This window comes from Ictalurus furcatus, chromosome 7 (assembly GCF_023375685.1).
Source record: "Ictalurus furcatus strain D&B chromosome 7, Billie_1.0, whole genome shotgun sequence".
NCBI classification, from domain to species: domain Eukaryota; kingdom Metazoa; phylum Chordata; class Actinopteri; order Siluriformes; family Ictaluridae; genus Ictalurus; species Ictalurus furcatus.
Window position 1 is genome coordinate 26,046,576 of NC_071261.1, and position 27,669 is coordinate 26,074,244.

General features: G+C 40.4%; 2 protein-coding genes across 2 annotated transcripts in view; one reads left to right on the plus strand and one right to left on the minus strand.

The window, feature by feature from the left end:
* Positions 1-13,134, plus strand: part of poln (polymerase (DNA directed) nu) — a 54,132-nt gene extending 40,998 nt beyond the window's left edge. Inside the window, exons 21-27 of the mRNA XM_053630131.1 lie at positions 338-420; positions 5,539-5,670; positions 8,110-8,220; positions 9,041-9,119; positions 9,843-9,910; positions 10,016-10,077; positions 12,130-13,134. Coding sequence (XP_053486106.1) covers positions 338-420; positions 5,539-5,670; positions 8,110-8,220; positions 9,041-9,119; positions 9,843-9,910; positions 10,016-10,077; positions 12,130-12,225 — 631 coding nt within the window. The 3' untranslated portion in view covers positions 12,226-13,134. The remainder of the gene's footprint in view (positions 1-337; positions 421-5,538; positions 5,671-8,109; positions 8,221-9,040; positions 9,120-9,842; positions 9,911-10,015; positions 10,078-12,129) is intronic.
* A 3,893-nt stretch (positions 13,135-17,027) lies between these two features.
* Positions 17,028-27,190, minus strand: nat8l (N-acetyltransferase 8-like). The gene is made up of 3 exons (XM_053629517.1): positions 26,884-27,190; positions 24,764-24,928; positions 17,028-19,294 (listed from the first exon to the last, which is right to left on the minus strand). Exons 1-3 carry the CDS (start codon positions 27,188-27,190, stop codon positions 18,927-18,929), a joined length of 840 nt encoding a protein of 279 aa, XP_053485492.1. The 3' UTR covers positions 17,028-18,926.
* Between the last annotated feature and the right edge of the window lie 479 nt (positions 27,191-27,669).

Below are 27,669 nucleotides of genomic sequence, written 5' to 3' on the forward strand. Positions count from 1 at the left end.
TAATGAGGACATCTGGAGGATATATTGCTGAGACAGACATCATTTCAGACTTAGCAAAATCTTAGCGTACTTAGCGTAATGAACTCATTGAGACTGAAGAAAATCTTTGTATAAAAACATAGCGCTATGTGCATAACAAGAGTGTGTGTGTGTGTGTTGTTCACAGTGTGACCCTTTGAATCTGACATAATTTAGTCTGAAAGTTGACCAGACATTAGCCACTTGCTGCTGATTTTGCCACGACATATTCAGCCTCGCTGTCACTCCGTGGATGTGCCCTCACCACTGACACTGCTGTCTAGCACCTTCTTATATAACTCTCTATCTCTCCCCATAGGAAGGGTGTAAGTGAGGACAGTGTAAGCGCAGAGGACAGAGAGCACGCCAAACGCGTTGTCTATTCGGTGGTCTATGGAGCTGGTGAGATCTCACACACACCCATATTCTCACAGTCACCGGATTCAGAGTCAGAAAAAACTCAGAGCTACACTATATGGCCGAAAGGCTGCGGACACGTGACCACAACACTCGTATGTGCTTGTTGAACATCCCATTCCAGATTTATTTATTCCAGATCCACCCCCCTTTTTGCTGATATCAAGGCCTCCACTCTTCAGTGAAGGCTTTCCACTAGATTTTGGAGTGTGGCTAGGTCAGGCAGGTCTTATTGAGGTCTCGAAACATTGTTGAAATGCAACCGAAATATATGGACACCTGCAGTGTTTGAATTACACTGAAACACCCAGGAATCCCAAGAGAAATGAAAAACTGATGTGAAACTGCGCCTATTACTAAGCCTATGTTACATTTTTTTTTTTTTTATAGTGAATCACAGTCATTTTTAATAAGAAGTAGTGGGGTACTAAAATAACTCAGAAACTGTTTAACAGTCTCCAGTGTCATACTAAGATAAACAGGCTGAGACAGGCTGTCGCACTGGTGGCTCATTATCAGATCCGGCTGGAGCCCCTGGTACTTGAACGACGATAAGAATGAGATTGAGCTAGCTGGCACATAGTAGTTTTATACAGACACTGTCATGGTGGAAATGGAAACCCAACTAAACCATAAGGAATGTTAACTTTTTCTTCAGATGTGCTGATAAATCACTATGTAAAACTAAAATAACACTCTAATTACACTCAGCACCGACCCTTTTTCATAGGTTTCGGCATATTGAACCATGTCAACAAATTGTGTACACAGAGCTGTTAGAAAATGTTAACTTACTGAAGCTGTGGATACGACGAGATCGGGCCGTTCCTGTGCAATATATTACTACCTCAACTATCTGTTGCATTATTTGGGAGCCTAAATCTCTTCTTTAAAGAAAAACAAAAGTAGGAATAATAAGCAGTGTGAGCTACTGAAGCATCACGGCAGAGAATCAGTTAAAGAGGTCAAAGCTTTTAGATTATTGATTATTGGATTTGCTATATCAGCGTCATTCAGAATGCAGAGCCTTTATGGTGGAAACATTTTTAGAATATATTACTGCAGTCATTCTCGATTGATAGTGACTTACAATTAAGTTTCACGTTGACCATAAAGTCTTGCTCTTGACATTTAAAACTTTAATGGGCTGACTCTGGCGTGTCTTGCCGAAGCTGTGAAGCTTTATAGCCAATTCAGAGCATTCATCTTAGATGAGGCTAATCCCTAGGATCACTTCCAGCTCAGTCAGTGGAAGATCCTTTTTCTCATATAGGGCTGTGGAATGTGAGCTCTATCGGGTTTTAATTCAGATGTATAAAGTACTTGGTTTGACCTTTATAAGTTTAGTTTGCTGGGTCTGTATTGTTTTGATTGTATATCCAGTCCCCTCTGAGATTATTGGAACAGCAAGACATTTGGGTTTGAGACCAAAAGATGAATATGAGACAATAGATCAGAATTTAATTTTTCTCATATTTACATCAAGAAGTGTTAACAACTTAGAACCATTTGTTTAAACCCACACAAGTTATCAAAAATATTGGAACATGTGATAGGTGTTACTTGCTGCCCATGTGTGCCCTGATAGATTTATTGTTTAAAGAATGAATAGCTCTGAAAGTCTGCTCTTGGTTTGAGCTCTAGGTTTCACCTGTGAAGACTGCATGTGTTGTAAAAGCATTTTTAACCATAATTAAAAAACCAACAACATGAAGACCATAGAGCTGTCTATGGGAAAAAAGCAAGCCATTTTAAAGCTGAGAAAAGAGTGGGAAAATCTATCCGAACCAATGTACAAGCATTGGGCATAGCCAATACAACAATTTGTATGTGCTGGAAAAGAAAGAAACCACTGGTGTACTAACAACCAGATATGGACCAGGTCAGCCAAGGAAAACAACAACAGCAGTTGATGACAGAAACATTGTGAGAGCTGTGAAGGAAAACCCAAAAACAACAGTCAGTGACATGACCAACAGCTTCCAAAGGGCAGGGATGAAGGTATCACAATCCACCATTTGCAGAAGACTTCAAGTGCAGAAATACTGAGGCCATACCACAAGATGCAAACCACTCATCAGCAATAAGAATCAGAAAGCCAGATTGGAATTTGTAAAGAAATACAGAGATGAGCCATACAAGTTCTGGAAAAAAGATTAACCTCTACCAAAGTGATGGAAGGGCCAAAGTGTGGAGAAAGAATGGTCTTACTCATGATCCAAAACATACAAGCTCATCAGTCAAGCATGGTGGAGGTAGTGTCATAGCTTGAGCTTGAATGGCTGCTTCTGTAACAAGCTCACTAATCTTTATTGATGATGTAACTCGTGATGGTAACAGCAGAATGAATTCAGACGTTTACAGAGAAATGCATCCAATCTAATTGGGAGGAGGTTCATCATGCAGCAAAACAATGACCCAAAAAGTACTGCCAACTCACAAAAGAACAAAAATGCAACACAATACATTTAAAGAATAAATGTAGACCATCTGGGGGACCCTGAGGACTGTTTTGAGAGACTACGGTACGTTTAATTGCACTAAGAGTAAGACTTTTGCTATTCTAAATTGAGAACACTACAGAACGTGGATCCTGCAACTTTTATCCAGAAGGCAAAAAGTGTGTGTGAGTGAGAGAGAGCTTTGTTTATCGCGGTTATCTAGGTTGACTCTGTTATTGATTTTGAGCTTATATCAGTGAACATGTGACACTCAGAAGAAGAAGAAGAAGCCTTTATTTGTCACATATACATTACAGCACAGTGAAATTATTTTCTTTGCATATCCCAGCTTGGGATCAGAAGTTGGGGTCAGAGCACAGGTCAGCCATGATGCGGCACCCCTGGAGCAGAGAGGGTTAAGGGCCTTGCTCAAGGGCCCAACAGTGGTACTTTGTCCTCCATTCTGACCTCCAAATGCATTCTTCACTGTTGCGCTTCCTATATGAACCAAGCACAACATGAAAGAATGAGACGTGTGTAAAAGTCAGTGCAACATGTATGATAAGATCCTGGAGGAAATAGAAGGTGTCATGAAGAGAAAAAAAAAACCCCAAGAGTACATAGTCTTTCAGAGACTTAGACCATATCCATGGTAACAGACATCTAAAAGGAAGCCATACAAGACACATGCTCATTTATATGATGGGGAGGAATGAGCTCATGCACACACACACACACACACACACACACACACACACACACTCACACACACTCACACAGGTCGGAAGATAAAGAACCATTCAGTGTTCATGAGAGATGAAAGGTGATTTGGAGGAGAGGTATGAATAATCAGGTGAAAGGGTGTCTCAGAGGAGAGTGTGGCAAGCGTGTTCCTGTAACACACACACACACACACACACACACTGACTTGAATTCATTTGAACGCTTACAGGTCCCTAGGTATCAATGCATCAGTGAAAAAATGGATTATCTTCAGTAATCAGTAATCACGTCTTTCTAAACATATGACACATGGACTAGCCAAAAATCTTTATCATAGATTTTGAAATCCGATAACATCTGTGATCCGGTGTAATATGTTGTACAGCAGTATACGGTTTACATGAAGACTTGAATATGATGATCATGAAAACAGCCTATTACATTGAATGATCAGATTATTAGTATACATTAGTAAATGCATTAATCTTCAATGCACACAAATCTGAGCTACTTAAAGGGATTTTTTTTTTTCCTCATGCGCTTCTCATCTCAGAGGCTGTCTCCCTTTCATCCCATCTCATTTCTCCACACTAATGCTGAGCACAGAAGGGGAAATGAGCTTTAGATCACTTGGGGTTAAAATCCCAATCCTGCGTCTGTAGACCTGCAGGCTGTGAAACAGTGGAGCCCCTCTGATATGCCACAATGTGGTGACAGAGCACAGCTGCTTTATGCCCTGAACTGTGAGGTGGGAATAGAAATAAAAGCGCTGTAATTTGCCACAAAGATACTCCAGCGTACTAGCTGGAGTAGTGGTTGTAGCCATAGCAACACAAAGAGACCAAAATTCTCACTCTCACACCATTCTCACAATCCAGTATCAATATTTACAGTTTTCCCACATCTTGGTAAACTTGTACGGGTATAGACTAGTGTTCCTGTGATGAAGAGAGAGTGAATGAAGTCTTATTCAAATTTATATGCAATATAATCTGAGGAGGAAATGTGCGTAAACAAGGAAATGCACATGTATCTATTGTTAGGGCTGACTGATGTAAACAGTGTACAGGGGCTCATGGTAGAAAACGTGACATGAACAAACACCATCTTCTTGCAACATGTAGCTTTACAAATGGAGGAGTATGTTTAATTTATAAAGCTAATATTTGTCATGTAAGGAATAAAACTGTGTGCTGTTATAGGAAAATAGTCAATGAACGTCAATGTGATTCAGCCCAATGCTAAGCAGAGTGGACATAGTACTTTTTATCCATTTATAGATACGTCTAATTTTGTGGAACATCTGTGAAACAAGTGTTATTGAGAAACCACTGAGAACGTGCTGACAGTGGAGACTCCTTAATGTTAAATCTGCTTGTGTGGAGAGTTTGTTACTACAGAAATGATAAAAGTATTACAATGAATGATATAATATTATAATTTGAATGACAGTCAGCACTAATGCGCAAGCTGCTGTTATAAAAAAAAAAAATTCATCAGACCCTTTCTGACCAATCAGATTCGAGAATTCAATAGGGCTGTGATGTAATGATGTTTAACACACTGCTTTAAAAAAAAAAAAACAACTTTCTCACACACACAGGTAAGTTGGATGTGTTACTCATCAGTTGCTTATATGAGCATGTGTGACGTTCATTTCCAACTCATAAAAGAACTGTAGGGTTTTATATACAGATGGTACCTGTAAGTTATTAACTATGCACGACGTGAGTCATTCTGTAATGACCTTTTGTGAGGAAAAAGCTGTCTTGTACATTAGTCATGGTTCTTGAAAATAATAACCGTAATGATAATAAAAAAAGAATAACACCTGTGTTTGCTTTATTCTCTCCTTCTCATCCAAAACACTTTACTTTAACTGCGTTTCATTTAGTAGTTGTTGTTTCTGTCTCGATCTTTGTGTGTGTTTCCTCTGTAGGAAAGGAGCGTCTGTCTGGTATACTGGGTGTGAGTGCTGAAGAGGCCAGTCGTTTTCAGGACAGTTTCCTTCAGAAGTACAAAGAGGTGCAGGCCTTTATCCAGTGCACCGTACAGCACTGCCACAAGTACGGTGCGTGTCTGTGTGACATTGTGTTACTATATAATTGCATACGAGTACCAGGGCAGGGTAGACGGTATGCCCTGTGACTGGTAGGTTTGCTGAAGAGTGCAGCTGGAGGATGTAGAGTGGAGAGAAAAATGTGCATGGGAGGATGAAGGCAAACCGCAGATATTTAATACCTTCTGAACGTGGCCACTCGATATGTTCACTAAAATGCCAGCACAGCTAAGCGTATAGCAATGCAGAAGAGACTGTGCATAAATCAGTATCCTCAACTCTCACAGCAGATGCGAACACAGCTTAAAGTTATACACAGAACCGTAAGGACCGCAGACTGTCAATCACTGGCACAGGTTACACACCTAGATATAAAAATATGCACTCATTTACACTAAAAGAAGTGCTGAGGGTGTGCTTGCATTGATATTCAAGTGTTCTGGGAAGAGCTGAGTCTTCAGGGGTTTCTTGAAGGTAGGGAGGGAAGTTCACCAAGTCAAAGGATTTTGGTTTTAATTGATGTGCTGTTCAATTACAGACTTCATGGAAAAGTAGAGAGCTGTACAGGAATACGGGACAGCATTAATACAATATGCGAGTACTAGAAATAACGATGATGAATAGACTGGTTATAAAAAGTCTACACACCCCTTTCCTTTTTTATGAAAAAAAGGAAACCAAGATAAATCATGTCAGAACTTTTTGCACCCTCGGTGTGAAATTACAGCATATAAAGATTAAGTGGAAAATCAGAAACATTTTAGGGAAAAAAATAAACAATAACCTGGTTGCATTCCCTTTTATAGTCAGGGACGTGGTGATAATTTCATGTTCAAAAGTAATTATCATACAGCTGCCATCAGTTAAATTATTCTGATGAGCCCCAACTAAAGACCAGCTGTTTCTAGAAGATTTTCTTCACATCTTGTTTTCATCTGGCTGCTGAAGCCAAGTTTGTTTGATGAAACATGTCTCCCCCTGGTTGGAGTAGCCCGGCCCCACCGAACGGTTTGATGAGGATGAAAATTGTCATAGATGCATGAATCATGTACTGTGGCCTTCACGGTCACCAGATCGCAGCACAATTGACCAGTAGTTTTCAGAGCAATGGTTTCAGACGGCGCTCTCCAATATCATCAAAACACCGACTGACGAATATCTTTTGGAAGAACGGTGCTTCATCCCTCCAATACAATTCCAAAGACATGAAGAATCGATGCCAGTCGATGAGCACTGATCTATCTATCTGTCAGAAACAACTGTTTGAGTCCTGTGAAAGCCTAGGAGTCACTGAATAGGCATCTCGCATTCCATTAGAATGTGTTAATGACGTTGCTATCTTTGAAATGCAGAGGGTTACATGGTCTCCTGGTGTTATGATCCAGGTGCATAGGGTTAAAGGTCAGGGGATGGTCACCAGATCTTGGATGGCAGTCAGTCCTGCCAGCCTGCTGAAACCTAATCTAAAGTCAGGACACTGCGGAGTGGCTTTATTCCAAAGCATCTGGCTACTTGGCACGTGGAATGCCCCGTCTGCCTGCATGCCAGTGACCTTCTCCCTCGCTTATGATGATATCTGAGGCATTATAAAATGCACAGGAAAATCATTGAGCATCATTTATTAATTGCAATGACTTAAGACTTAAATCGAGGGCTTGGGCCTCGTTCCATTCCATACTCGACAACGCCAAAACAGTATCCTTTCATGTCATTTAGAAATACCCCCATCAGACACAATCCCTTCACTTTTATTCTGAAGTGATGGTATTACAGAATTGAAACTGATGATGTGTAAGTCCTGCTCCTCTCTGTGTGTCAGTACGACTCACAAGCTCATCATACACTGCTTGATATGGCACGTTGAGAGAAAACAAAGCAGGACGACAGCTAAAGCCTGTCTGTTTACAAACTGCATTGTTTGAGAGTTTAAAACATCAAACTTTGGAATGTGAAATGATTCACACACCACACAGTATTTAAAAAGAATACACTGTACCATCAAAACAGGTCATCTGTGACAGCTTTCACACATACAGTACATCAATAGAGCAAAGCTCTCACCAAAACAAACACACATTCCTGTGTGTATGTCATTATTGCTCATCTGTCTATTGTTGTCATCTTACACACACACACACACACACACACACATACATGTAAGCTAGGTGCATTCCTTACACAGTGTCAGTGTCCCATTGTGACCTGTAGCTCCCAGGCGTCACTGTGCTTCTGGGAAAGAGATTTGTCCAAGTGACTCATTTTAGAGGAGGCTTTAACACTAAAGCCAGGCCTTTGTCCTGTTGGAATGCACCGTGAGGGGGGATACACAGCACTGATGTGTTTGCATGGATCTGACTGTGTTTGCAAAAGACAAACCCGTGAGACAAAAGTTATGTACGACTGCGTCAGTGTAAATGCGTGTGTGTGTGTGTGTGTTATGTGTGCACACAGGTTACGTAAAGTCCATAATGGGTCGGCGCCGTTCCCTCACTCATGTCCATTCAACGGACTGGGGCATCCGGAACCAGGCAGAAAGACAAGCCGTCAACTTTGTAGTGCAAGGTAGTGTGGCATTGTGCATGTGGCTCTCATAAACCACAGGGATGCATTTTTAAAAAAATGTGAAGAGCTATGAAGTGTTGGTCCTGTCTGAATTGATCCTCATGTCATAATAAATGAACCCTCCAGCATTTCTCAGCTTAATCTCAAGGAAACTCAGTTAATAGACATTTAACGTGAATATGTAACAAAGATTTACAACCGTTACACTCTGCAGTCAATGGTAAAGCTGTTAGGACGAGACAGGCGTGAGAGAAAGTCTATCGAAAATCGTTTCATCCAGGTTTTCGACACTAGTAAAAAGGTTTTGCCATGTCTATATGCAGTCAGGTTGAAACTGGGGCACTTCTCTGACTACATTAGTAACATAGCCACATCTTCTTCCCTATAAAAGAAAGTAATCTATCCCTTTAAAGTTGGAAACTTACAATTGTATAGAGTGTCTTTGTATTCTGTAGCATTACGGTTCCCCTTCATTGGAACTAAAGGGCGCAAACATGTTCCAGCATAATAATAATGCTTGTGTGCACAAAGGTCCATGAAGACATGGTTTGTCTACTCATCCGCACCTTTACATCATCTCTGAGAAAGGCAGTGTATGCATGTATTAGCTTATAGGGAATTTGTCTATTATACTGATCAACTGGAATCAAATCTGTATTTTCTTTTTAAAACTGATTTTTTTTTTTTGCTAGAATAAATACCACGTATGGTATCTGTAATATAATGAAAATAATGCTTTTTGATCCATTTTTTAGATAATTAACTTAATTTCATCAAAAGGTAAATATTTACAAGAATCGTGTGTGTGTGTGATAATCAGGTTCCGCTGCAGACCTCTGTAAAATGGCCATGATACACATCTGCTCACTCGTGGCGTCTTCCACCGCTCTCACTGCCAGGTACGTCCATCCATGCATCCACTCCAACAGTCCTTCTTTATATCTGCCCTTTTGCTCACCCTTCCATTTAACTGACCTTACAGTCCCATCTCTAACATCAGTCTCTCATTTATCTTTCTTTATATGCTTTACCAGAGGGTTTACTCCTCAGTCCAGCCTGTGTGTGTGTTACGTGGCCTTTTACATTTCATTCTGTATCTTTATGTCCAGCTCTCCGTTACATCTTTTCCCCATTAGGATGTCTTTCTTTTCTCTACCTCTGACACATCCCTCTCTTTGACACTTCATTGGATCTGTTTATTTTATTTTTTTTTTTTCAGCACCCTCAGACTCCATGTCAAGATAGAGTAAAAATCTTAGCAGTGACTCACAGAGAGGTTCTCTTAGGAATGCACTTTGCCCACTGATCTAATAATACCTATGGTTCCAATGGTGATGCAGACAGTGGTTCCGAACCACTTACTGGATATCTGACTTAGACTGAAAGTATGTTTTTATTAGTTGTTGTTGTTTTTTTGTTTTGTTTTTTATCTGTAATTGTGGTACATTCAGTCATTTTGAAGGTGCACTAAGTAGCATGTGATTTAAAAAAAAAGATACAAGTCCCCTTTAAGATATAAGAATTTTGGAATAGATATTTTTCTGTTTAAAACCTTTCTGCAGCACAAGGCATTTGAATTGAAGGGTACAATTAATATTTGCTGTGTGATTATATGTGCTCAGGCTGGTGGCTCAGATCCATGATGAACTACTCTTTGAGGTGGAGGACTCACAGATGGAAGACTTTGCAGGTTAACACAAAACACACTCCTTACTGATCATTCAGATCATTTGGACCTAGCGAGACTTACTGGAGCCATTTATGTTCATAAGAATGTGTCTGTACTTTGAAACAGTGTTGGTGAAGAAAACAATGGAGTCCCTTCAGCATATCAGTTGTCTCGGAGTCAGTCTTACGGTGAGTAAGCAAGGGATGCCATTACAATCGAACGTGCATGAAAACTGCAAACATAATGCAAAATAACCACGATTTAAATGTTGCCGCTACAAAAAAATAAATAATAAAATACAGTCTTTTGTATTCTGCAAATACTAAAATCTATTTTGTAGTGGGGCATGAGATTAGTATGTCCCGTCAGCTGATAAGAGTAATGTTAACCTTCTTATAGGTGATGGCTAATGCTAGGCATTCTTCAGAAATCACACTGATGGTCTGCAATAAATCATGAAGAATGAATCAGTTATAGCATTAACCCGCTGTTATATTTTCTCCTGTGTGTTTGTGAGACCTTGCCATAAACACATAAATCATTAGTATTACCAGTTATGTAAAATCTTCACATCCAGTAACAAGACACATGGAAGTGACGCGTCAATTTCTCTCCTTTTCCTCCCTGATGGAGTCGTTTAAAAAACACTTTTGCACTGTCCCTGAACTGTTTACACACAGAAGGTGCCTTTGTATATTTCTTTAAGGCTGTAAAGAAAGTTCTATACAGAGAGCTAGCTCTGGTCAAAGGGCCTGCTTTAAAATCAAACAGAGCTGCATGACTGGTCAGTATAAACGATGTCCCCATGCAGAGGATTTTCTGTATTTTGAAACCTACACAAAAACCTATTTTTAATGTTTCTATGATTAGCACATACAAATGACAAATGATGCAACCTCAATTCCAAAAAAAAAAAAAGTTGGGACGCTGTGTAAAATGTAAATAAAAACAGAATGCAATGATTTGCAAATCTCTTAAACCCATATGTTATTCACAATAGAACATATAAAACATATCACATGTTTAAACTGAGGAGATGTACCATTTTAAGGAAAAAATAAGGTCATTTTGAATTGATGGCCGCAACACGTCTCAAAAAAGTTGGGACGGGGCAACAAAAGGCTGGAAAAGTAAGCGTTACCAAAAAAAAAAGGGGGGGGGGTACATTTTCAACTAATTAGGTTAATTGGGAACAGGTCAGTAACATGATTGAGTATAAAAAGAGTATCTTAGCGAGGCAGAGTCTCTCAGAAGTAAAGATGGGGTGGAATCTGGATCGAAGCAGATGTTGCTCTAAAGCCTGTATATATGTTTCAATATTGATGCCTTTCCAGATGTGCAAGCTACCCATTCCATAGGCACTAATGCACTCCATACCATCAGAGATGCAGACTTTGAACTGAGCACTGATTTTAAAAAAAAAGCCAGATGGTCCCTCTCCTCTTTAGTCCTCTTTAGTTTAGATGACGCAGTGTCCATGGTTTCCAAAAAGAATTTCAAATTTCGATTTGTCTGACCACAGAACAGTTTCCACTTTTCCGCAGTCCATTTTAAATGAGCTTTGGCCCAGAGAAGATGGCGGCATTTCTGGATGATGTTCACATATGGCTTCTTCTTTGCATGATAGAGCTTTAAACAGCATTTGTGGATATTAAAAATCAACTAGACATAACTGGAAACATGTCGATCTGGATCACCCTAGGTACATCGTAGCATACAACACATGTTACGTCTTAGAGTTAATACTACCACTAAGACAAATCCAGTGACTGCATCACCACACAAGTGCACGTGTGGTGTGAATGGATGCTGAAGTCCTTCTGTGCAAAGATTTCTGTATTTGATCAAAAGCTGGTTAAATTGTTCCTATTTAATTGGCAATAGTGGGCAAACTGTAACCTCCACATGCTCCGAACCCTTTTTACTTGCAGTGTCCAGCACTTTTTCCTATTTTTAAATTCTACAACTAAATGTCTTGGAATGTGTTGGCTGATCGAGATCATTAACACGCTAATGTACACAAATAATTGCTCGCAGCAACCATTTCATTAATCAGTCAATGATCCGACAATTTATTGCCTCATTAACTACAGAGGTGTCTGTGTGTGTGTGCGTGTCTGTGTGTGCGTGTGTGTGTGTGTGTGTGTATGCTGATAGATCAATGCAGGCTGCAGTAAACAGTGATCAGGAAGCACTGCTCTGTTGATGTGATCTGGATGTCTGCATGGCTGTGTTTGCAGGTTCCTCTGAAGGTCTCTGTGTCTACAGGACGATCGTGGGGCTCCATGTGTGAAGTCAATCTCCCCCATGCTGCTAGCACACACACCTCTGTTTGAGCCCGCTTTGAGGTTTCTCAATGCCAGTGTGTGTTCATCTGCCAAGCTCTCTGCCTCTTATTCTTTTCCTGGATCGTTCACTGCCTCATTGTATTTCTCATTTTCAGGGGCTCGTTTCTGTCCGTCTTTTTTGGTCTCTCTGTTATTTTTTTTCCTTCATTTTCCTGCTCGTTTCATTTCTTCTCTCCTTCTTTCTCTGAGCTGAAACCCATCGCCATGGTAACTGGGCTGCTGCAGCTCCTGGTTGTTATTCCTCACTTGCTGTATCCGGGGGCAACCGTAGGAGCCTAGACTGGATTGCGCCAGTTTGTGTCTTTCTTTTCCTTCAGGCATTTGTCTCCTTTCACCACTTCTAGGCCATTTTGGTTCTGCACCCTGGTTTCTATCCATCTCTTGCTCAGTGCCAGTCCTTGTCCAGTCCACATTCTTACCATCATTTTTTATTTTTTTATGTAGAGATAACATGTTCATCAAGCTTTTGTTTTTCTTAACGATTTTTAGCAGTTATTAAATCTATTATTGTTCACATTTTAGCAATAAATATTCAAATATTTTAACCGAAAGTAACTTCAGTGAAAATGTTACAGTGCAAGTTTTATCTTAAATCCCTGTTATGTTCACCTTCTCTTACTGCCGCTTCTTGATAATTACAGTAGTTATGTTAGCAGTGGGTTGGCAGGGACCTGGTACGTTAGCTACTATTACATTAAATTTCTTCATCTCAGCTGCTTTCTCAATGTCTGAATATGACACGAACCCCATGCTGCTTCTTCTTCTTCTGTATACACTGTCCTGTCTTCATATACACACACATACACACCGAATTCAATGCCAAACACTCTGTCCCAGTTTCCCAGTCTGGCAAAGGTGTGCTGTGTCTCTAAATTCCCCTTGGTTAAAACCCTTTACAAAAACACACACACACACCCATACATGCACACGCATTTTAATAATAGGTGTCCTTCAGTAACCATCTCCACTGAACCCTGTCCCTTTTGGGGTTTAGAACCACTCATAATGATTACTCTGGAGGCTTTTATAAAAAGGTCCATTACAATATATAATAATGTGCCTATGAAGTCACATTAACATGATTATAAATACATTAAGAACTTCTACATGATTATACCTAATGATTCATTTCAATCCAGGTATTTTTAAAGCTATATATGTATATATATTATTATTATTGTTGTTAGTGAATGGGGGAAAAAACTACAGAAGCGAATATAAGCTTAATTGTTTTAATTAATACAATATGTACAGCCATTTCTTTTTTTAATGCAGGATCTTTTTTTTTTTTTTTACATCTTTACAATGCTCCTATTTGTTAAGCAAAAGAAAAAGAAAAAAAAATTGTTACAGCAGTTGGAAAAAAAAAAGAAAAAAAAGAACACATCAAAAACAAAGAACATTTAAAGGAACTGAGGCGTCTTTATAATGACAGACCCTGAAGGATCCAGGTGATCACTGCAGCCACACAGAGGTTTTTTTTAGCAAGGCCTTTGCTTGTCATACCCTAAAGCCATCTATTCTACTCCCCCCGCCCTCCTTTTACCCCGTACTTGGCTTGCTTATTGGCATATTTAACACACTCGCCAAGCACACAAACCCGACCCCATGTTCCAGCTGACCCTCTCCCTTGAGTGGTTGCATATAATTTTATCTGCTGTGCTTTAAGTGGGCTTGTTTCCATAGTGACAGTCAGCCAGGACCCAGACCAAAAAAAGACAGAAATCCACAGGTTACCAGCACTGATGTATAAAAAGGATTATCTAGCATTCCCTGCCAACCAGTACAGGTACATGATACCGTTTAAAGCACCACTCAAGCCATTGAAAATGGATTTAGTTCAGACTGGAATTGATCAAATACTAGAATTTATCTTCAATTTGCTACAGCAGTAACAGTTTACTGCAAACATCAAAAGGCCAGAATGAGTTGGGTACTGAAGAGATGTCCGTCACTCTGAAAGCTGTTCTCACTTTAGTGTGTGCTGTTGGTTGTGGAATACAATTGTGTCTCAGTTTGCAGGTCAGTGTTTTTTTGTAAACATTTAAAGATATCATTTCTGTTATAAAAGGATCACAAAATATCCGTATTTACAGTAAATTACACTTTACAGCTTTACACTTAACAAAATGCTTTTAAAAAGAAACAAAAAAAAAATTCCTTGTTCTTAAGAAAAATCATTCACTTCTCCGACGTTAAACTGTCATTTGGTTAACATGTTGCTACTGTTCAACATTCAAGATCTTGAAAAGTTCGCTTCTCTGTAGTTTTCAGTGCTCAAAGAGACTTTGTTGAGATTTTGATGCTGACCAAACAGAGATTCGAGGCTGGAACAGCTTTCAGAGGGTGTGTAGCATCACTCTGTACAGTGGGCTCGAGTGGTCACATCTTTCCATGGGCTGCCAGACTGTACTACACATTATATGCACTAGTTCATCATCATTCATCTTCACAGTTAGAAGAGAGAGAGAAAAAAAAAACATTAATCACAATAGAAAGACAGGGAAAAAAAATCAGTTTAGAGTCATGCCCCATAATCTCTCAACCTGCCAGTGGTAATGTTCACCATCGATACAGCATTAGGGCTAGAAAATGAATGCAGCATTTTCACTTTTGAATTCCTCGCTTTTTCTTTTTTTTTTTTTTTCTTCTTTCTCACGTGTGCATTTTTATTGCTCGGTTAGATGGCACGAGGGCTTGATCTCCAAATGATTTCCAAAGAGTTAAGAAACAAAATAAAATGCAGCAAAAACCACCTTTGGCAAATTCAGCCTTATGAAAAAAAGGTTTCTCGTGAATACATTTTTTTGATTTTATCATACATTTGCATATGGTACATACTCGCGATTAGCAAAAAAGCAGTAAATATAACCTCAAAATCAATTCAGAAAAATAAAAATACAATTTGTTACAAGTGCTTCTGCATTCTTGGCACCTCCAGCCACAATCAAGAGAGTGCTTTTAACCAGAAGAGTAAATAGGGGAGGTAGGAAGGGGGATCCAGCCTTAACTTGTATCAAAATTCCCTCCAGGGAGCCATACTGAGGAAACTGAGCACTCAAGGCTTTCTTCCACTGTAAATCCCCCCCTGTCCTCTTAAAAGTGGACCATTCCTGTAGCAGCCATCTTCTCATGCAGGTCACAGATCTTCTGAATGCTTTGCATTATCAGTCATTTCCAGACACTGGATATTTATGTACAAAAGACACGCTTGAATGCTGACGGGGAGGGGGGGAGGGGAGAGGGGGGGGGGTGGTATTTACTCGCTCATAAAAGTTTCATTGATTCAATTAGTAGGGATTCCTTTTTGAGCGTTTTAAAACGAACACCTGCGATTCTTATTATAACTGGTAATGAACTCTAGGAATTCCCCAAGCTTTCTTTTCAAACGCTTTCCACAACTGAGAACGTTCATCCGTCCGTCCAGTCACAGCTGCCATTGTGTCCTTGAATCGTAGCAGCATGCGTACATTCTCATCCCAATATTTTCAACTTTTTGCATGTGCAAGGCTTTCCTTGCTTGTGCAAAGCCCAGTAATACATCTAAGGACTTTCACCATGTTGTACATGAAGCAGTCGTTAGCTATGTTGTTGGATTCTTTTGCACGTTTAAACATGTGCTATCATATGGCTGACAAATTAAACCAGCATTAAAGCAGTATATAGTGTTCTTCAGCCTGGATCTGTCAAGAAAATTATACACTACAGCTTGCCTTTTACATTCAATCATCCACATCTGCCAACATCGCCTTAGACACGTACTGGGAAAGAAAAAAAAAACACTGTTAACTCACTGACAAACTGATGTGTGTGCAGTAAATATGCACTTGGGTCAACGTCGTCATTGTCCGTGTTGGTGAGTGTGGGATTCACGTTCAAGTAAATTTTCAAAAATTAAAATCAAGCCGATTTTATATAGAAATGACATACCGATATTTTCACTACGTTCTAGTAAGAGAGCTACATGCAAGTTTCATGTAATGTTCATTAGCGTCACATACATCACTGTGTACACCAAACCTAGTGAAATGATCTGTCTATAATTGGGTCATTCACATATTTCTAAATAGATTTTCAATAGTTCAATAACCAGACTTGCATTAACGCCAAATTTGCTGACACTGATCGAACATACTTTGCATTGTATAAGCACCTATGGATGTCGTCATTACGTGCTTAATTTTACATGTAGCTCCTTCATGTGGATTTTGTCAAGTTATCAGCAACAGTTCTCTCTACGTATCCCACACTAGTCCAATTTCCTCCGTCTTGTTTCTTTATTCCGGTTGTCCGAGTTAAAACAATTCCTCACGGTGCTAACACTCCATGTTTAAATACTGTCTGTTTGAATAGTTTCGTTTTTAATGAGTCAGACAGTTCTGCCATTCATTTGGTGATTTATACATTTAAGCTCGCCCGATTTCATCAAGTGAGTTATCCTGGAGTTTACAGTGAGAAGCTCTTTTAAAGTCTTGTAATACAATATGTAATGCTGCATCTAGCTGGGTGTTTTTTGGGCTTCTTATAGTAAACAGGATATTCATCACCCCAGTAGTAAAAGGTTAAAAACAAATTGAAAATGTTTACGGTAAACAAATAACATTAACCCCCCCCCCCCCAAAAAAATTTTTTTGTAAATAATAATAATAAAAATAGAACTCCACTGTTAAGACATCGATTTGATAGATCATGTTTTCTTAAACATTTTTCATTCAAAGTCATGTTTCATGCAAAACAGTAGTTTCTTTTAACAAAGACACACATTGTTATATGTTCAGCTAAAAAAAGAAGCTTGTTCTACATATTTTTAAACAGAGTTACATCATTTCCAGGGCAGGCACCATACGTACGAACCAGGTACAGAGGCATGCCACATATTTGCATTGCTTTTGCATTCTACTTTTGGCAACTGTGATGTCATCGAAGCAGCGAGTCGGTAGGTTCATCTCTTACGTCATACACTTAACCTTCCCGTCATCAATCGATCATCTTTGAGTTACTTGACTGAATGTTTCGCGCTGCTGCTATAACATCACAGAGGGGTATTTAGGGGTCGTACAAGCTTGAATGGAGATAGAAGCAGCGCAACAAGGCTCAGTGGCGCATGCAGAGGTGGGGTGGGGGCCGAGTGAGTGGGGTTAAGGTGTGGGAGGGGCTGGCCCAGGGCTGCAGTCAGTTTCATGGATAGGTAAAAGTCAAGTCAAGGAAAATTGGAAAGGGTCAAGTTGGGTTTTTTTTGTCGTTTTGTTGGTTTTTTTTTTTTTGCGCTACGTTACTTAGTTTTAATCACATTTAGTTTCTTAACTTTATACAAGAATATTTCACAAATGAGGCTCGTTGTGGCTTGTATCTCTCCCATTGCTGGTACGTTCCTAGGAGAATGGATATGGTGAGAGATTTTCAGTTATATCTGCCATCGATATGTATTCAAATGTTTCACATTTACATATTCCCATATTTCTGTAAAATATAAAGGTTTGTATAGTGAATATTTACGCAGTCAATTTGTCAAATCCAAATTTGTGCTCAGGTTTATGACTGATCCAACGAGCTATAACAGATGCATATTACGTTTATTAATACCGCAACAGTATCAATTTGCATTGTTGAAACTTGGTAATGTTTTAATGGAAATTATGCATTTGTAAGGAGAGTTCTTTTTTTTTTATGTTGATGTCAAATCAAATTTCACTGACTGCAAATAAATATCTCGTTCATCTAGGTCCAATTCATTCCGATTTTAAATAAGTAGGTATTTTAGTAACATTAAGACATAACACAATATAGATCTTATACAGCAATACAATCTGTGCAATATCTGATCTGTTCCAGCAACACAAAAGGAAAGATTGAGAGACTGGTCTGTAATTTAAAAAAAAAAAAAAAAAAACAGGAAGAGTTAGAGGCAAAATATCAGTTACTATATATGTATGTATAGTAGGACTCCTCCCTTACAGTAAATTCACCACCACTCTTGAGTTAACTCAGAGTTAAACTGTGCAGGATTAACTAGGAGTTATTTCACTTTAATGCTAACTTCACTGTTTACCCATCTTCTGATTCTTAAGACATAGAAAACCTTGCTGTGCTTTAGTAAATATTGTTTGCTTGACTGCTAGTGTCACCAGCCTTTCCATTTTATGAAGTTCAACACCTGCATTCGTGTACATTTAACAGAGTAGTGTGACATTGGAAAGAGATTCGTAACTGTATCCATTTTCCTTTCCTCTGTACACCCCTCCATTCATTCTGCCATCTTTGAGAAAAGTCAGTGCTAGCTATCAGATCAGCCCTTACAACAGATTTAAAAGAGAGTCTGACCGACCTATTGCCTTGCTTTGTGGTGTGGCATTTTACTCTTGTTAAGATCAGGGTTTTATCATTACTCCTTTTTGATATATAGTAGTATATATACGTATATATAAACTAATTGTGAGGTTCAGCTGATATTGGTAAAAAGATCATGAAAGAAATTATTAAAGTAAAATGTTAAAAGAAAAAAACATAACGGTTAAGGGATTAATAGACATAGTGGTAGAAATAACATTTGTGATTTAAAAAATAATAATAATATGGTTTAAGAGGTGGATTGGTTTAGGTGATTTAAGGGTTGTGGTCGGTGTTCATACTCTCACGTGCTTTCTTACGTCCACTCGTTCGCTCATACTTTCGTTCACTCTCACTCTCTCTCACTCTTCGTGGAGCTGTAGCCGGTAGCGGCTGTAGCGGATCTGGAAGAAGAGCCTTTCCATCAGCGAGCGGCTCATTCCAGGCAGAGTGTAGTTGTCGGACTCGCCCACCTTTTGAAAACCCAATGATTCGTAGAGCTTGTGGGCGGCCATCTTGACTGCTGTCGTTCCCAGAACCACGGCCGAGTAGTTGTTAAGCATAGCGAACTCTAGGACCCGTCGTCCCAGCGCCTTGGCAATGCCCTTCCCACGGAAACGAGAGTCCACAGACATGCGCCGCAGCTCTACCGTGTTGTCTTCTTCTCGTCCCTGTGCTGAGACGATGCCCACCACCTGACCGTCCAGCACTGCCACCCAGAAACAAGAACCTGCAGAAAAAAATATCGCAAGAACTCAACATGTGCTAGACAAAGCAGTTCTGAGTGCAGCAAAGTATGTCTGACATGATCGTTTTTACTAAAACACTACAGTGTAGCATCAGAAAATTCGATAACCCTGTCGGAGGACGTTTCACATGCAAGAGACTGTATTATGTACTCGTCTATGAGGAGCTTTGAAATGTAAATATCATAAGTACTATTCAGACAGGATGAGATTTCCAGACATACTGTATGTCTGTTACGTAATGTAGCTGGAAGACGTCTGCAATCATCCTGATCAATTCATACAGGGTAAAAGCGATTTCTGTATAAAACACAGACCTGTGAATCTCCTCACGCTAAATATTCCATGTGTACTACATACAGCTGTTTTGACCTTTATTATAAGCACTTCTTATATGGTTTGTGGCGATCCAGGGGGATCATTAGTAAATCACATGACCATAACATGTACAGTGCCCTCCACTAATATTGGCACCCTTGGTAAATATGAGCAAAGAAGGCTGTCAAAATTTGTCTTTATTGTTTAACCTTTTGTTCAAAACTTTCACAAAAATACTTTTCAATATGGCTACCCCTCTGTGCGCTAAAACCACCTCTGGTGTTTATTGCCAAAAAGCTCTATTTTGGTTTCACCATAGAACCCGATGCCATTTGAAGTTCCAGTAGTGTCTGGCAAACTGAAGACGCTTGAGTTTGTTTTTGGATGAGAGTAGAGGCTTTTTTCTTGAAAACCCATCCAAACAACTTGTAGTGATGTAGGTGATGCAGATGTCCCTTTTTTCAAGTGTTTTGTTTTCGGCTGCTAATGAAACGGAAACCTGTGTCCTTCATGGTCACTCGCACGTTTATCCGTCGTGCTCATGCTACTATAAAAGGATTCTGGTGCTAAAGGGTTAAACCTCTCTAAAGCTTGCTCAGCTGTGGACCGAGTCATGTTTCTAATTGTTATGGTTTCTGTCCCCTTATCCATCCCTTATTACATTACCTCTCGGATATAATAACAGGGACATGGCTTGTGTAAAGACAAAAAGTCTTCACCAGCAACATCAAGCTATCAACATCTTTGCAGAGATCATTATGATAATCAGATACATTACTAGTAGTGCAGCTGATGCAAATGGTGAAATTCTAATCCAGCATTATTGGAAATAACAAAGTCCAATAAAACTGTCAGTAATCTGTCTTTTTCAAATGAGATCACACTACATTATGTGTGTAATGACAGAACCTCTGTCCCAGGGGACTAAATTAGTGGAGGCTACACGTGCAGATGCACTGGGACCCAGCAGCTTCTTTTATGTCTGTGTCCAGCAACCGATCTCAGAGCCCAGGGATTAAACCAGACATGAGCTACTGAACATGCCCGTCACCTCAGTGATAAAGGAGACAGTCCAAAGTTTGGGCCTATGTGTCAGGTTTGAAGCAGTGCCCGCTATCTGCTTTGTACAAATCCATGCCAGGAAAATCATATCTACAAGCAGAGTGTTTATTTGGGGCTGCTACCATGTGCGCATTTACTAAGGCCATGAAAGACATGCGGAATATGTGGAGTAAAGACGGCCTGGAACATCACTAACGGAGTAAAGGTCTTACAGGAACTCGAGCGAAGAGTGTTAGTCTGAAACGGATACCAATCGGGGGAGGGGGGGTGTAAGAAGAATGAGACATACTCGTGGTCAAGCATTTTTAAATAAATGTGAAAAGGGTTTTCTGAATATTTGAAATATTTTCACGCATTACTCGCCCTCGGTCTTTGCTAGCCACTATTCAAAAGCTATTTCATAAACACTGCTGCTTATAAGACATCCTTTCAAATTAAAATGTTTTTCTAACCAGTGTTGGGGGGGGTGCACTCACAATATTCTTACTAACTGCTATTCGTATATTATAATGTACACTCTGCATACTGCAACATGCTGCAGCTTTGCAGTCTTTCGCAACCCCATCCACCCCCCGGAGCAGAGTGTGTGTTAGTATGGATCAGCCTGTGAAGTTTGCTCCGGCAGCGCCAAGTCAGCGCTGTCAAACCAAACCCCCCACATTTACATATGGCCTAATACATACAGCGGTGTGTCATACTGTTTAAGCAAGCATACACCATTCTACATCAACGTTATTAGCACCTGCTCAGACACACACACCTTAATTTGTACTTTAAACCATAATGGCAATGGCTTATATTTGTCCATGCTATTACACACGGCGTGATCTAATCCTCCTTCGTGAGCTATCCCTCTGCATCTTTATCTCATCACACATGCACACACTTCCAGTGCAAGAAGGTGTGTAAGTGATGTGTGCAATAACTGAAACTTTGAAAATATTCATATCAGTGCACTATAGCTCTTATTGCACTAATTTTTTCCCTGTTGAACACACACACACACACATGAACACACCTACAATGTTTGTGTGTCTCCCTGAAAGTAACCCCAATCTCTCAATCACTATTTTCTCCTGTGTGTGTGTGTGTGTGTGTGTGTGACAGTAGCCTTGAGGGCAGGCAATCCCCAATATCCAGAGCCTAATCTATAGGTCACGACCTGTCAAAGATATATTAAAGCATACAGGCGTATTAGCTTATTACGGTGCAGTAATAAGAGCAGATTCTTTGAAACCTACATTATACTAGGCTTGTTATTCTTTAAATATATTATCTTTTCTCAGCTTTAATCTCTGGCTGGTTCGTTCAGCTTTAAACGCTAATGGCAGGTTCAACTGCATTCCACAGCTGTAGCCAGCTTTAGTGCTTTCTTGTCTTGCCTGAGGGGTTGATTTAAGCAGAATATTCTGCACAATTCTATAGTTTGTACACCACATCTTTGAAGACTCTTGGGAAAACTCCAATGTGATTGTGTTTTTGCCTCAAATAACTTCAGCTTCTGTGTGGATATGAGAATGGCTTCATTGTTTGTTGAGGCATGGATTAACCAAACATTTTTTACATGCATCATGGGAGAAATGGCTGGTGTATTTGATTATCATCCTTCATTATTCTTGACTTGAACTCGATTTTCATTCCTACAGTTATTGCTCCATTACATTTAATAGACCAACACTCTCTGTTCTTAAACACTCTTCCATTATCTGGGCAGGATTATTCTTCCTGCCCCATGAACCAACAGATTAGCACTCTGTAAAGCTAATCAAAGGGAACTGGAAAGAAATGGAAAGCTGCAACATTAAAGGAACCTCTCTCTCTCATTCTCTCTCTCGCTCTCTCTCTCTCTCTCTCTCTGAGCCTAACAGATAATTCAGTTAGTCCTGCACCACATCTTAGAAAAGATATTGAGAGACTGATGCCTCCACATTAACAAAGAGAGATGGAGACAGTCGGAGAGAGATGTTCCCCTGGGAGATCTCTTTGTCTGCATGCTGCCAGTATGCAAAACCATTTCACAGCTTCTTCTCTACTCCTTCCCCCATCTCCTGACCCAACACTCAATTCCCTTCCTCCTTATATCTGTGCTAAAATAGGAAACCTGTACCGAGCAGATATTCTGAGGAGAACGATCAGGTGCTATACTTAAGGAGGCAGATACAACAGTCTCGGCTTTGCTGCTTCTCTTTGAACCCAAGCTGATTTATCTAATCTAAATCTCATCGATGCTGTCAATTTTTTTTTTTACAATTTAGGCGTACTGACTCCAAGTCCAGGTCAATAGAGACCACTGAGAACAAAAGCATGGACATTATAGACTTCACTGTTGACATCTGCAGGAAGTCTACTGATGTGCCATGTGTGAGACTGGAGCTGGAGCTGTGAATGCTGATTTCCCCAGCAGGGGATGTATTGTTTGAGTGATCACTTTCCCACTGGTAGACATACAGAAATAGAAAGGATTCAGGAACTAAAAACAAACAAACAAAAACCCACTTCTTTAAAGAACCCCGCTGATTTGCATAAGCAACCCCTGTACACCCACCACACGTTCTTTTGTTATGAACACTTAGCCTTTAGGGAAAACGAGATTATTTCCTTTGTCCACGTACAAATGATGCTGATAAGATTAGATTATCGACTGAATAGGTTGTGCAGGGACTGGATGATGTATGTCATGGGCTACTCGACCTGACTCGGCCTCCAGTGATTCCGTGCTATGCTGACACACACATTGTTATAAACGCAGAGCTGTTCGTGAGCCGTAGTGTGTACGGATTAGTAATTATCACTGTAACGCAAAGGAATATGATCGACACCATTTCACGGTGTGGCACGTCATCGGGAAAAGAACACTCGATCACTGATGAGCTTGCAGAGATCTGCACAGGAGCAATGATGGTAAAGCCCTCATTTCTGATCCAGTCGGTCAGAATAGGCTAGGATTATTACCGCTGCCACTTTTTAATCAATTATGTTTATATAACACGTCTTACCTACGCAATCATATGGATTAAAGGCTAAAACTTTTCCTTGATCAGGACGTTTCCTCTTGAATTTTAATCTCACTCTGGTCTGAAACTAGCAACCATAGTCACAACTTCAAAACACTGAAATGAATCTTTCAGACACGTGGAGCAGGAACCAGTCCTGTCAAGCTTGGCGCTATGCGGCAGTAAAAAAGTGCTTGAGCGATTTTCCTCCTCCCACGATCAATAGAGGCACGAGCAGTGAGCCAGATCCAAACTGCTGCATATTTAATAAGTCCATTGCATTAAAGCAGCACTTCAGACAATTAACCCATACAGAACTGCAAAGGAGAAAGACTTTCTTTCACATCTCTGCTGACATATTTCTGTAAGTTGAGGCCTTGAAGTTTAGTTTTGCGCACTTTTTGTTACAGCTCTGAAAAACTGCACTGTGTCGAAAGACAAAGGACGAGCGTAACGGCTCGTGTATAATTTATGCCTCAGTCGTATTGGAAAATGACGGTGTGGATTTAAACAAGACAGATACAGCAGTTCTACAGGTGTAAGGTGTCAAGTGGGATCTGGTTAAGATTAGGGATGTGCATCAGGACTGGGATCCTGCAGGATGCAACAACAATGTCACATGGTGGAGGGTTTTTGCGTTCATGCAGGCCAGTGGTCAGATAGGAAGCCAAGCAGTCAGATATTCGAGAATGCATTTACAGCATTTACTCATTCATCCTTAGTAACTGGCTGGTCACAGTTGTGGTAGATTAAATCAGGTCAGTAGTTTATACTTTGGGAAATAGAACCAGTTAAATTCATTAGAAAATGTCGCAGGCATTTTAAAACAGTCCTTTCAAAAAGAAAAAAAAATGTCCAGTTTAAATGCAGATACTGAATATAAATGTTTGGAGTCCTAAGCAGGTACAGATAGGTCCACGGTGATAGTAAAAACTTTCGCTTTTTACAACGCTCGGCTACTAATATGGCGTTATTAGTGTAATTATTGTGTTAGACACTAATCTATCGTAAAACACCCAGCGAGTTCCACACACTATTACTTGTTGACAATCTCTACTTGTTTTCTGAGCTCCCGCTTACCTGTGGGCTTCATGTAGTATGACTCGATATCAGCCATATCTGTGTGGAGTGCGCAGTCCAAGTAGTTGAGGATGACTTTTCTGCTATAGTAATAGCGTGCTCCCAATAGAATGAAAGGTGTGCAGCATGTCAGCATGACGGACTTGGTCATAACAAAGCACATTACTATGGAGAAATGGAAGAAAAATAAACGTCACCTGTCAGAAAAGAGAACCACAAAGTTTGATTTCTGGAAGAGGAGAGAGACATACACACACACAAAAAAAGACACAACAGGAAAGTCCATATTTTTATCAGTATTAAAACAGGTGTCCTGACTACAGAGATGAAACAGTGGGGGGGAGGGGGGGTTTAATGCTATTCCAGCAGTACTAATGCGATTTCCATGGGTGGAACATCTGAACCCGTGTTGGTGCAGCTGTATTTGTGTATGGTATGAACACACGAGGGCGCCCCCGGGAACACACACAGTGCACCGTACTACACAACTACAACCCAAACCGCATGCTGCCTTACTCAGCAGTGACAACACAACACACACTAGAGGAGACTATACGGAGCTGTGCTGTGTGGACATGCCTTCAGGAGAGCAGAATCTGCTTTGAGAAGGTTGTGTTTTTATACTGGTTCGCTCTGCCGGTGCAACTCCCACCCTCCTGACTCGCCAAAAAGACCCACACAGTATTGCAAACACACACACACACACACACTGAATGTTCAACAGATACCTGCAGTTCTTGAGAAGAACAGATCTGAGCAGTTCATCTTTCAACTTAAAGCCCAAGAATATGTTTATTGGGGGGATTAGGGGGTTGTGTGTAATTTGTCTCCATCTATCACACTGTCTCTGTGGAAAGACCCTGACAGGTTCAACGGGAAAAAAGTATTAAACTATAACTTTCCTCGTCACTGGGATGGGATCCATAAGGGTACAGCTTTTTTTTTTATTTTATTTTATTATATATTACATGGTAATGTGAAAGTAGTTTACGTTTAAAAAGCATTTAAGATACACAAAGGACCAATAGTGTACCTTAAACTGGCACAATACTTTATTTAATACTTACTTTCAGAGTATTACTTTAGAAAGGTAACTTATTTACACCCTCAGGAAAAGGGTACCTCAGCTTGTTCCTGTAATTAGCTTTAGCTTTAAAGGTATGCCACGTGCACCTTTCTAGGTAAACAGTAGAAAAGGTCTAAGCTTGAGGATACCACTCTCCAGTGATGAGAAATGGTGCAGTTTAGCACCTTTTTTCCCCCCCTGAGAGTATACATGCACCTTTCCAAGTAAAAGATCCACACTAAGGGTACAATAGATCACATCTACCACGCCGGTGACGGAGTGTATCTCTGAGTGTTTTTATAGAACAGGTTTCTCAAAGAACCCGTTTAGAAGGCTTGAGGAATGAGAGAGAGTGAGTGTGTGAGTGTGTGTGTGCGCACGCGCACGCGCGTGGGGGGGCGGGGGGTGTTTGGAGAGGAGGAATCTAACGGAAACACAGTTTGCCCTATATAAATAAGGCATGTAGGTTAATTTGGACCCACGCTTGATTTGATTTCTCCAGTATTTCTCAGATTGCAATATCGGATTCAGTGGGGGGGGGGGAAAAACAAGTGTTAAGAGAATTATGAGATTATAAAAATGATAATAATAAAATGGTAAGGACATCTAGGAGAATGGATCGCCCACGCAGTAACTATATACTCTTCCACTGCAGCAGCAACAATCAATCATTCATTCTCTCTCTCTCTCTCTCTCTCTCTTTCTCTCTCCCTCTCTCTTTCTCTCTCCCTCTCTCTGTCTCCCTCCCCCCCCCTCTCTCCCTGTCTCCCCCTCCTCTCTCTGCCTCTCCCTCTCTCTATCTCCCTCTGCTTCTCTCTCCCACTCCCCCCCTCTCTCTCTCTCTCACCGCCCCCCCTCTCTCTCTCTCTCACACCCCCCCCCCCCCTCCACGCTGCTCCTCCACCGACTTCTTTGTGTAGTGATACCCGACGTCGCTCACACTCAGCCGCATTTTATACACACGTCTGATCTTTGCTTTAAAAAAACTCTAATAATAAAGAAATGATGTATGTAATTGAACAAGTCCCCCGGCTGTCTCCATGACTCGTCTTACCTGTAAGCACAGCGTAAATAAACTGAGTGTGTGGTTGGTGTTTAAGACCGCGGAAGGCCGTGTTGGGTATCCGCTCCATGATGCCTTCATTGAAGATGCGGCGCACCTCCGCGGTGTCCGCGCGCTCGAAGTCTCGGATTAAAACCTGCTCCCGTCTCGCGTCTTTCCGCTCAAACGAGTCGGAAGCCGAGGTCCACATCTGCGAAGAGGAAACGATCAGAGAATCTTTTTTGTTCCCAGCTATGGCGTCGGGGTCGTCCGCAACTATTTTAGTCTCGCAAACCATTTTGGGAGACGAACAATGCATGCAAGTGGCCTCGGAGAAACTGAACTCGGGGAGAAATGTATTCTTTTTTATTATTATATTTTTTTTTTTAAATAAACACGAAATAATAATAAGAAGAAGAAGAATGGATGATGGGTGCGCTTCTTTTTTTATGTGGAAGGAAACAAAAAAAAGACAAACGTGGCGCAGTAAACCCTGAGCTCTCTTACGACCAAAGAGATGCCGGTGTCGCTCACGCGCTCTTTATAGCGGGATGTGCCGGCGCATTCAGGTTCCGGGGTGGGCGTGGCCTCCTACTGCTCCACTGACACATGGCGCCTATAGGAGGAACACACTCAAAGGAGCTGTGTCTTGATGGGTTTGCAAAAAAATATATATATATTTCTGCCAGAGTATGTGGGCGAAATTCCACACGTGTGTGTGTGTGTGTGTGTGTGTGTGTGTGTGTGTATATATAGATAGATAGATAGATAGATAGATAGATAGATAGATAAATATGT